The following is a 12,907-nucleotide window of genomic DNA, read 5'->3' as shown; positions in this document are numbered from 1 at the left end:
GTTTCCGTATTATAGCTCGAGGTGCTTCTTTTTCTTGTTCGTCCTTTTGTAAAACAGCTATAAGAGCATTGAATAAATATATCATGAAAAACAATTTATCTAGTTTGTAACGTAAGTTAGTGTGGGAGTTTGGCAGGTCGCGTCAAATAAAGTAAGCGGCATAAAAAATAAAATGTTTAGTTGGGTTTTGTTTGTCTAGATGTTTTGTCAGTCAGATATATTGTACAAATGAATCTATAAAATTTATTAATGAATTAAAAACTAAAAATTATAATAATCGGTAATTTTACTAATTCCCGAAATTAGAAATAATTATTAATGTAAACATACCTACAAATTTACATTTTCTTAATAATTCTAAGTGTGTCCAAAACACATTCTTTGGATCATTAGGAACTAATGTTTGGAACTGTTTGTGTGTCATATCACATAATTGTTGACCTGTTATATTCCAATCTTTTATTTTAATATCAGCCAAATTAAACTGTTTTATTGCCCATATTAACCATTTCCTTACATCATATACTGTCCTATAATTAAATAAAAAAGAGTGAAGTATACTATATTTATGTGTACTATGTCTATGTGTTAAGATCAATAATTTTAAGTTTGATTATTAGATTAAACATTAGTTATATTAGATATAAATGATACAATTTCTTATCAAATCAATTACCACATTCAACATTTGTCAGCATACACATTGTATAACAAAGTCAAAAACAACATACCATTCAGTGGGATCATCTGACATATTTTGTTTTACTTGTTCCTTTTTGAAATCTTCATCAACTACCATTTAATTACTTTTCCATTATTGAATCATTATCCAAATCTAAATTGGTTTCATCAAACTCTCCATGTATCTCATTTTCTGCTAATTCGCTGTAGTGTACTTGATCAACATTATCAACATCGATGTTACTCTCATCAGCATCTTAAAATATAGTTATGCAATATTTAAACAAATTAGTCAAAAATGATTAAAAATAATTTTCAGTGCTTGTTTGTTGATTTAAAATCATACATTAACACAATTAATCAGTTTCAACAATTCTGTTATTAAAAATATATATTTCTTAAAACATATTAAATTAACTCATGCAAAATATAATGTAAACAAAGTTATTTGAAGGTGATAAGCACCGATTTTTTATATTTTACATACAACATAACAAGCGTATATAATAAAATGATAAATTATATTCTTTTAATTTTAAGCAGAATAAATTTAACATGAATTCAATACCAACCCATCTCTGCAGAATCTGCAGATTCTAAATATCCTTCATGAGGTTTTAACACATCAACTATGTTTATTCTTTGTTTACGGTCCTTATTTGAACATTGATTTGAACTGGCCCCTTGCCTTGAACACATTGGTCAACTAAATTTTTATGGGACTCCAACTATAATAGATGATCAACATATCTAATTAATCCATTCTATAAGATACTGTATGAAACTGGGAGAAACAATTCAATATTCATTTCAAATTTACCATTTGGGCGTCTTGTAACCAAAATTCGTAATCTTCCAATTCAACACCAAGCCTTTGCTCTAGTAGCTGCCTGTAATGAAATATGAATACATATAATATTTAAAATAATTAATCTGATGTGGAAAACTTATTAATACTAATATCATGTACCCATAAACTTGATTTATTTGTTTTTTATAATATTTAAGACAAAAAGGAAGTGATAATTACTAATAATATATAAATTAAAAACAAAGCTTACACTAATCATGCATGATATATAATTACTTTAGAGTAGACAAGGGTTCTCGAATATCCATATGTTGCATCAAGATATCCTCTTCTTCATAATTTTGTTCACTTTCATTTAATAAGAAGTTCATGGTAGGCGATAAGGGACTATGTAACATTTGTGATCCATTATCTAATGGATTGATCATACCTATATCAATGTAAAATATTTATGGTTAGACATAGTTTTATCTACTAAAGCAATATTTGTATTTGGTTAACGAAAGGCACCTAATTCATCAGCTGCTTCAAAGTGTGACATTATAGAGCTAGTATCATGGTCCAACATTGTCGAAGGTTCCAGATGTGCACCTGGATTTGGTGAATAATCATCTAAAGCTTCCAATTTAATTGAACCTAATCCAGACATCTTTATATATATGTATAATGCAAAGGGACTTGAAACAAAACTAATTTCTTGACTTAAGTAATATAGGAAAGAGACAGTCATGAATATAAGAAATAACACACAGTATATAAGCACTTGTGTAAAAATTGTTGTAGAAAATATTCGTAATTTGATAAACTTTATATACTAAACTTAATGTTTTAACGGAATTATATATTATTCAGCATTATCACTTTTTCCTTTGTAGAAGGAAAGCAAAAATTTTTGCGCCGGTTCCGGAAATATAAACCAAAAAAGTTTATGCAACGGTTATATTATTAACAACGGCCAAAGGTAAATACAGATTAAAATTACGCATATAAATGAATATTTATTCAAATTAATCTGTAACGAAGCTTTTCAGTATATTCATAAATATGGATACAAGTCAACATTAACCGTGCTCAAAACTAAATTGTCAAGAAAATCCATAGATATTGCAACGCGAGCATGGATTGAAGATGTACCCTCATGTTCCTTGATCTTCCGCAGCAGCGCTAGTAAAGCTAAGGACACTTACACACGTGACCGTTTTACCTGACAATAGTTATGTTCATAGATAAAAGAAGAGTATGTATATAGTCCAGTCATTTGGTCGTTTTGCCGGTACAGTACTCCGGGAATTCTGAAAATTGGTAATCTTATAGATTTCGAGGTGCTCTTCACAAAAATCAACTTTGCCACCTCAAATTTGAACGGCAAGTTGCCGCCATATTGAAAAAATGGCGCCAAAAAACAGTTTTTTTTAAAATATCTCCTTTTTGGCTCATTCTACTATAAAAGTATCTATGCACGAATTAAACTAGAGAAAATTTCCTACAATTCTTTAGAAAACCGTTTTTTGGTAAAATTGATAGTTTAAGAGTACGGCCGCCTCAAAGTCTTTGCTGCTCTCGCCGTAGTATCAAATCTGTCCATATATGACAGCACTTCGAACTTGACCACATTCTCTCTAATAATTAATATTTTCAATGTTAAATTAAGCGAATAAGATCTAGAAATAGAATAATTCAAATATTTTTCTGTTTTTTTTGCTGATTTTTTAACGCTTCAAGCTACTTGACGCTATAAGGTGCTACTCAAGCTATAAGTATATTTATAGCTACTTTGCCATTGAAGTGTTAAAAAATTAGCAAAAAAAACGAAAAATATTTGAATTATTTTATTTCTAGATCTTATTCGCTTAATTTAACATTGAAAATATTAATTATTAGAGAGAATGTGGTCAAGTTCGAAGTGCTGTCATATATGGACAGATTTGATACTACGGCGAGAGCAGCAAAGACTTTGAGGCGGCCGTACTCTCAAACTATCAATTTTACAAAAAAACGGTTTTCTAAAGAATTGTAGGAAATTTTCTCTAGTTTAATTCGTACATAGATACTTTTATCGCAGAATCAGCCAGAAAGGAGATATTTTAAAAAAGCTGTTTTTTGACGCCATTTTTTCAATATGGCGGCAACTTGCCGTTCAAATTTGAGGTGGCAAAGTTGATTTTTGTGAAGAGCACCTCGAAATCTATAAGATTACCAATTTTCAGAATTCCCGGAGTACTGTACCGGCAAAACACCTCGAAATCTATTAAATTACCAATTTTCGGAATTCCCGGAGTACTGTACCGGCAACAGCTTTTTTTTGCACCAAATGACTGGACTAATATGGTTATGTTAAATTGTATATAATAACTAGTTGTGCGCATGGCATCGTGCCTCAATACAAATTGCTGGAACTTCCCGTACCGTAATTAAACATTCAAAGAATAAAAATAATCAGGCAACAAATATGTCTACGAATAAATATTATAAAAACTAGAATTTTCATTATTTGTTCCTTGTAGTCAAAATGTGAAAACTTATTGAATTAGACGACGTTGTTTATATATGTTTGAATAAAATATATATAAACAAAATCTAATTAAGCGGACCTATTGTTAGAATGAACATATTTTATTTCAAATGCATCAATTTTTTGTTTGCGAAATATATGCATTGAGTTAACAATTTGAAATAGTTTATGTAGTATTAACTACACAAACATAAAAAGTATAAAAAAAATATTTCAGACGTGGGATTCGAACCCGATCAGTTTTGACTTTCCTATCCAACCAACTGAGCAATAACGACATGCCCATGCACAACGCTATGAGCGGTTGTCTAGGATCTAATCGGAATTTCTGCACTTTTTGCTCTGTATCTTCGAAACGGCTGGACTAGCCTATACCAAAAACTAATCAGTACGTCTCCACATCAATACGAATCGAATGTTTTTTGAATCATCCAAATTGGCCAATTTGTTCTCTCAGAACCTGTAATTCTTTGCACTTTTTGCTCCGTATCTTCAAAACGGCTAGACCTGTCTTTGCCAGAAACTAATCAACACGTCTCCTTATTAATACGAATCGAATGTTTTTTGAATTATTCAAATCGTTTGATCGGTGTTCCCAAAATCGTCGACAAAAATTTGTATCCGCACACACACACACAGATACATACATGCACACACACATACATCCATTTTTTCTAAGGTATGCCAAAATATTTAGAAACCTTTGAAACGTTTCAACGTAAAGATATAAAAAATTTCATTTTCGAATTTTTTGCGATTACTATAACTTACCCTACGGGAAGTTAAAAACATTTTTCGATAACAATTGTATTAAAAATATTATAACACGTGCTATACTTATATATTTATTTACAGCTAAATATTTTTAATACAAAAGATATTTATAAGCACATATATGAAAATAATTCCTATATGCAAAAAATATTTTTTATTTACTCAAGTTACAATAATTTAATTAAAAAACTGAAAAATTTAATTGTACTTTTTATAGCCGGAGAACCGATTAAATTTTTGACGGCAAATATTGTTCTAATTTAATTTAATAAGTCTGAACGATTATTTGATTTTTTAATTGAGAAAACTATTTGAAATCAAATGATATCAACATATCAGCGTAATATACAGATACAAAAAATTATATCTTTGACTATTTTGCAATTATAAGTTGATTTACATAGATAAAAATATGTAATGTAAATTTAAAATGATTTCGAGCTCTAATAATTAAAGAAAACAATGGAGCATGCCAGCAACTATTATTTACCAATCAATAACTTAAAATAAATATTTTTCTAATTTTTTGGCTTTCCAGCTAGGACAAAAAGAATAATGAAATTTACATTCATAACAATCAAGTAAATTATGAGTTCAGTTTGTGTTTGAATTTTATTTACATCAGTAATTAATATCAATTCGTCCTGAAATTTAAAAGTTGTTTTAAAATAAAATCACATTTCAAACTATCAGCAAAATAATAAAAAAATATCATAAAAATTAATGAAATACAAAATTTATAATTATAACACTTAATTATACTAATAATTTAAAAATTATTATGCACACTTGGATATTCGTACACATAACTTCTTATAGGCGACATAAATATGAGTGTAACCATTTGAGCAAACTAACGTATATGTATGAACTTATATAAATATATACATATATGAACACACATGTGAGTACATACATACATACATATATATATATATATATATATATATATATATGTCGTACATGGTTTACATATGTGAACTTACAATAAGATTCAAAGTAAGAATTTGATCACTGCACTAACTCATTATTATGTTTGACTAACGCAATTTTTTTAATTGTTGTCGATTGGTGACTTTTGTTTTCGTAAATGTTTTTATCTTTGAAACGTAACAAGTGCATTGACTTAATAATAGCCGAAGCTGACATCGTGCAGAGCGGGCGCACCGCCTGGAGGTAGAGCATAATCTTTAGCTAATTGGTCCAAAACTCCTCTGGCTGGTGTTTGCCTAACTGGTGGACTCGGCCTCACTGGAGCGGGTTGGCTGGCATAAGATACTTGTGGTACCTGCAACAGAGAGTCATTTATTTATAATTCCTAAGATACATTGTGTGGATTAATATTCACTATTAATTACCTGTGGTTCAGGTCTCACGCTATAAGATGGGGGTGCTGGTTGGGCTCTGAACAAAGTTTGGTGTGGCGCAGGTCTGGCCGCAGATGAATCAATTTGGGTATAATGTGGCTAAAACAGTTTTTAATAAAGGATTTACTAACGATTCAAAGGACAAAACTAAAACTGACAAAGTTACGTATTTTTATATTAATTTATTTTTAAATTTAGAATTCATTGGAACAAACTTGATTTGATCTTATAATCAATAAATACAGGGCCGGATTTAGAAATTTGGCGCCCCGGGGCAGAGACAAAAATGCCGCCCCATCACTGAAATTTTACGAACTTTCGAACTTTTTTTACGACTTTTCGAAGTAATCGCGCTGCTTCAGCTGCGTAGGAACAAAATATAGGAGCGCGTAAGCGCCGCGTCGCAGTCTTACGAATAAACAATGTTACCTAACCCATATAAATGTAAACAAAATTTATACTTATTATTGACTCTGATTGTTATAATTAATAAAATTAAAAAAAAAATACTTATTAAAATATTTTTAAAATATCTGATAGTTTGATGTGCATATGTCTTATGATCACTTTTGTCCACCAAATGTTTCTTTTTAAATTTTTTTTATTGGATCATCGAAATCGCTAAACCTGCCTCCCACAAATTTAAGCAGTTATTTATTCTATAAATTTTTTTGAATGATATTGGACGCTTCTTTTCTCAACAACTAAATTATCATTTTTGGCATTTTGGCCCGTATCTTCAAAACAGTTGGACCTGCCTTGGCCAATAACTAATCAGCACGTCTCCTTAACAATAGGAATTGAATCATTTAAATCGGTTGATCCGTGTTCACTTGAATAATTAAAAAATATTAGATTTGTATTGATGGGGAGAAGTGCTGATTAGTTTTTGGCAGGAATTACGAAAAATGGTGATTGAGAATTGATATTTCTTCTCTGAAACAGCTACGCAGCGCAATTGCTTTGCAAAAAGTTCATAATTTTCAAAAAATTTCAAAATACAAAAAAAGTGTTTTAAAAGTGAATTTTTTTCATTTTCATTTTTTTTTCAATTTTAAAGCTCTTTATAAAATGTAATTTTCAGTACGGGATGTTTCAATAATTTGTCTTAAGGCACAATGCCATGCGTCACTAGTTTAATTTTCTTTTTCAACGCTATAAGCTTGAAAGTGCATAAATTCGTCATTTTAAGAAGGCTCGAGAACTGAAGAAAATATTTTTTTAAAGTTTCAGCTTGTTAACGGATCTTTATATTAGCCAATTGACAAATTTGATAATGACTTATTAACCAATTTGATAATTTACGTTCGGAGAGGGAGGCAAGGCAAAATAATAAATTTTAATAATCGGTTATTTCAATCCAAATTTTCCATTGCAATCGTATTATGTTTTGTTAATTATATTTCTTGAAATAAAAAATGTTGTTAAAAAAAAGTTGATTATATTGTATAGAATTTTTTTCTCACTATCCAAATTTTGCCGCCCCCAAAAATTTGCCGCCCTGGGCAGTATCCCCGATTGCCCCTACTGTAAATCCAGCACTGAATATATAGTCTAAATCAATTAAAAATCAGACTCAGACATACTATTTAATTTTTCGATTTACGAATGTTGATAAACGATAAGTATCTTCCTACAGAAAATTTAATATTGTCAAAAATACACATTTGTATAAAATTTATTTGATTTTCTTTGAAAAATAAATGAACGTTAAAAACCCATTATTTCAATTAACTTCTTTCTATGTTATTTAATTTAAATTATTCATACCTGTGATCTGGCGTTCGACACTGAGTAGTCGACTGGTTCTGGTCTGGGCGGTCTTGGTTGTGGGGAGTAAACGACACTTGGCACAGCCTGGGATCTAGCGCCTGGTGGTAATGGCCTATATTGCACGACCTGGGGCTGCTCATACTGTTGAGGTTCATATTCTTGGAATTGCGGAACTGCGTGCGATGGTGGTCGGGATACACGTGACACTTGCTGCTTTTATTTTAAAAAAAAAGTTTTTGATAGTAGTTATAGTAATAGTATAAAAAATATTAAAATATGTTCAATGCATTGTCATAGTAAATGATAAAAAATCTTTTAAATGTGACGATATCCCAACGCTAACGTATGTACGTACCCACTTAAGTAATTTTCTGAGCATTTTAAAATAGGAATTTGCATCAGATATATATTTTATCATCTGCGATTTAAGCTAATTAAACCACACACAAATTGTTCTAAAGAAAGAAATCAATAAAATAAAATATTTAAATAAAAGTTAAACAAAAAAATCAGGTAGCTGCTAACATAACTAATAAAATACGCCAAACGACTGTCCGAAAAACACCGATATAGAACGAAGGGGTTCACATATACTTGATCCAAGATCGGTTCAACGATAGTTGGAAATAGGGAATGCAATACCGATGGAAAATTTCAATACCGGTATTTCGGTAATTTTTCACTTTAAAACCGGAATACCGGTAAATTACCGGTATTTTGTATTATCCTAAACAAACGTAAACAAAATTGAAAGTTACTAGTACAAATATAAAAAAACTGTATATACAACTACAACTATATTCAACTAAACAATAAAAACAATAAAATAAAACAAATTTATTTTTTTTAAATAATAATTTAACAAAATTATATCCAATTTAATTGATTCATTATCACTATCGAGTATATTGAGTACTTTTCACCAAAAACAAACTTATGAGTAAAAAAGTCCAAAAACTCATAAAAGATCATATCACATTATTATAATAAACTGTACTGTCTGTATTCGATGTGTTAAATTAGCATAATTTGCAATATTTTAAAAATATAATTTTTCTACACTAATTTAAGATCGGATACTTTGTCGAGATAAATTATAAGTTAATATAATTGTTGAGTATTGTTATTTAAAACAATGTTATGCTTCTATTGTATTTTCAAACTTCGAAACGTTTTCGAAAAATAATATTTTATAATTGTAATAAGAAGCGAAAATATTTAGTAATTATCATAATTATTATGTATAAAGGTAGATTACGCAAGGGTAATCTGTATGATATAAAATATTTTGGCGCAAATATCACTTAAAAAACTGTTACATTTTTACATAAGATAAAACAAACATTTTTATCTATCAGTCCAATTCTATTTATTGTAACACGATATGAAGCCCTTAGTGAAGTAATAAATATTCAGTTTAATGACGAGTTGAGATAATATTTGACATTTGTTTATCTTATAGAATCACTTGAAGATATAGCTGTTTATGCGATTATGGAATTTAAAGATAAATTTGTTCCGAGAAATTTAAACTTTAATGTATTATGTATCAAATAGCGCTTATGTCAAAATACCAAAAATACTGGTATTTTTGGGGTAAATACCGGTAAAAATACTGCCGTAAAATCGAGCGGTTTACCGGTAATTCGGTATACCGGTATACCGGTATTGCATTCCCTAGTTGGAAACAAGGATGGACAAAAGACTAAACAAAAATAGAATACCACAGTATTACAATATTTTTTTTCGTTAGTCATGCTAGCAACTATATAATTTTCTTGTTTAAATTTTATTTGAATATTTTATTTTCATGGTTTGTTTCTTTGAAACAATGTTCTTTAATATCATGTTTTATCCTGGTATGGTATGTATTCATAATTTTACCAGTTATGTCTTCTATTAATTTTGTAATATATAATTAAAAACAATTTTTTAACTTTGTGAAAAACTTTTTTAGGTTTTGTTAGATATGCTGGATGATGACAAGTTTCTACGTCGAACAAAAAAGTCTAAAGTTTTTTGTCTAGACTTGACTGGTGAGCTTAGCAAATGCGCCTCTTCCATAAACAGTATATTTCTTTGTGTGTTAATTGTTCTACATTTTAAAAGTAATAAGTATCTAAAATAATGTATCGTGCCAATGAAATTCCTCTCGGTGCTTTGTCTATATGTCTATCTATCTATTTAAATTGAAAACATACTGCCGATGGCGTTCGGAATGTATGCATATAACATGATAAGTACATATCATGCAAGTTGTGAAAGTTAAGACATCACAAACTTCTGATGAAACCAGTTAAATCGTTATTAATTTTTCTTCTGAAGAAAGTCGCAATAGAAATTTATTATTGCATGGTTAAGTGTTCTTGTACGTTGAACTTACTACTCGCATTACGTATTCAATTAAGAATAATCGTATGTGTGTGTAGTGCACTACAGGAAAATATTGAGCATCTACTGCAGATTATGGAATATGATATTGAATGAATGAAATTGTAAAAAACTTGTGTACATACATACGCATGCATATATATCATAATTATGTATTAATATCAATCACACGTGTACTTTTTTTGTATACGTTTCAGCAAGTAGCAACTAGATTTTAATATGAGTCTTATTAAATTTTTTTTGAGAATCGGCTAATTCTCTTTTTGATCCTTTTAAAATGAACAAAAAAAAGGTATTTGGAAATACTTCTACACAGTACTTCTGAAACTCATTTTAGACCAGGTCGATCAACTACCCAGAAACATTTTTATGGTTGATCTAGATTGGTTCACAATACTAGAAAATACCTGTGGTTTAGGAGCAGCGGTAACTTGGTAGAAGGAACCATCATCATAATCTGGATTTATCGATCCATCCTTCCTTGTAGTTTCATCGACCAACGTTGGTGGTGCCACAGTTATACCCTCACCAGCTGGTTGGAAGCCATATTTGTTTGCACCATATTCTACCACTCGTACCTGGATAAATAACGATTGAAATATCTTAGTTTTCATATCAATTCAATAATGACAAATATTTACTATCATTGTAATATTAACATACTTAAAAACCAAATAACAAAAAATGCAATAACAGATATACTTGTATAGAGTGGCGTCGGAACCGTGTGGGCTGTGTGGGCTTGAACCCATCCATGAATTTTGGGCTCAAAATTCTCAGCCCACTTATCAATCTCAAAAATATGATATTGTGTGGGATGTCTAAAAAAAGAACAAGCCCGCACTAGCTGTCTAAAAAAAAGAAGACCACCCATCAAAAATTTGCTTCCGACGCCACTGCTTTAATTTAATTTAATCAAGATATACTCCATATTTTGGAATTTCATATGTAGAGTTAAATTAGAACAAACTTGTGCCATAGGAACAACTGTGTACTTAAAGGAGTGCATAATAATTGCTCATTTCGCTACAGATTTTCAAGCCAAAATATCATAGTTAAATAATTAAGTAAGTACTTTATTAAGACTTGAACTAATTTATTTTAACCCTTAACGAACAAGTGAAATCTGTTCTGTCTCACCTATTTTCCGGGAATTTTTCAGGGGAATCAGATAAACATTATCTAAAGTAATATAATTTTAAAATTATAAATTTAAAACAAAACTTTATTAAAACAATTATAATATTTTTTTAATAATTTATAATAGTATTGGTATTTGTTTAAGCGAGTAAACATTCACCTTTTCATGTAATGTAAATATATGGAGCCAGTCCGTTAAGTGTGAAAAGAAAAGGAGAGAAAACTTGTATATTTTATCAAAACTTAAATTAATACTAACCTTTCCATTTTCATCGACATATCCATATTTTCCTTTCACTTCACCCGTCGCCAATTTAGTTTCTATTTTGAATGATCCATCGGCTCCTTCGTATCCATAAGTATAAGATCCATCTTCATTATGCCTGAAATAGTACAAAAAATAAATAAATAGAGGATGAAAATTTTTGTCTTTAACAGATACAACAAATAAATTCGACTCTCGAGAATTACAATTTCAAGTGTAAATAGCAATTCACTTCTCTTTATATATTATTTATATGTAATACTAACAATTAAGAGAAAATATAGCTAAATGTCGTTTAATATTAAAAAATATTTTTGGATGTTTTTGAAACAAACGGAGTTATTTTTAGTGAATTGTAGAGGTTTGCATGTTGTGTATTAATTAATTTATTATAATTATTTATTGTAACTTTTGAACGTTTCGACATACGATTTTGCCGTTTTCAGATAAAATATAGTAAATTATAAAATCTATAAGCCACTGCAAGATTTTTATAATACCCCTTACTGTTAGCGAGATATCGCTAAAAAGTGTTTAAATTATTAACGTCAAAAACTTTAAAATGCTTGTAACTCTTAAAGGTTTTGAGATAGGGCTTTGAAGTCTATGGCTAAAATATATATTCGAAATATCTATCCGTCAGTGCAAGAATTTTTAGGATATCTTACAGTCGAATATTTTATAGCAGAATTCTAAAGTCGCAGAGAATATACTGTAAAAATTTGAGGCAACTCGAATTTTTTTTAAAAAAAAAGATAAATGCTCTAGGAATGATGTTCGTCTGTAAAATATGTTTCTTTCTGAATCTTGATAGAAAAGCGCAGTTTACAAAAGCCAATTGTGCATGTATAATACATATTTTTAACATGTTTATAAAACAATAGAAATAAATTAACATACTAGGCGCATAGATGCTATTAAGATATATACTTAAACAATTACGTCAATAAATATTTACATATGAAAAATAAATACAGAGAACTGAAAATTTAAAGAAACTAGGCATTGGTGTGCAAAAAACTTAAATTCGTATTAATAAGTGTGTAAATATAATTTTATATCTTAATGTAGAAGTAGATAGTAGTTAGTGAACGTGCAAAGAATGCAATAAAAATATTTCAGCTAGGTGGAATTACAAGAAAATTGCCAATAACACCATGAACTCCATCGATTATAATGCCATATCTGTCGTA

At 29.4% G+C, this 12,907-nt stretch overlaps 1 protein-coding gene and 1 pseudogene across 2 annotated transcripts; both read right to left on the bottom strand.

Annotated features, from left to right (window-relative positions):
* Positions 1 to 6: 6 nt before the first annotated feature.
* On the bottom strand, positions 7 to 2,266 carry LOC113380582 (annotated as a pseudogene).
* A 3,474-nt stretch (positions 2,267 to 5,740) lies between these two features.
* Positions 5,741 to 11,832, bottom strand: LOC113380581 (actin cytoskeleton-regulatory complex protein PAN1-like; the record flags this gene model as incomplete). 2 transcript variants are annotated; one of them, XM_026619766.1, is given in 5 exon segments in its annotated part: positions 5,741 to 6,066; positions 6,137 to 6,244; positions 7,916 to 8,131; positions 10,717 to 10,887; positions 11,709 to 11,832. In XM_026619766.1, coding segments are annotated over 5 exon segments (781 nt in total), but the record flags the coding sequence as incomplete, so codon positions are not given.
* Positions 11,833 to 12,907: the final 1,075 nt, after the last annotated feature.

This window comes from Ctenocephalides felis, unplaced genomic scaffold (genome assembly GCF_003426905.1).
Source record: "Ctenocephalides felis isolate EL2017-DRISC unplaced genomic scaffold, ASM342690v1 CF-g0.4_SCAFFOLD_02227, whole genome shotgun sequence".
In the NCBI taxonomy this organism is placed as follows: Eukaryota; Metazoa; Arthropoda; class Insecta; order Siphonaptera; family Pulicidae; genus Ctenocephalides; species Ctenocephalides felis.
Note: the sequence above shows the minus strand (reverse complement) of the source record. Positions and strands in the feature narration are given on the sequence as shown.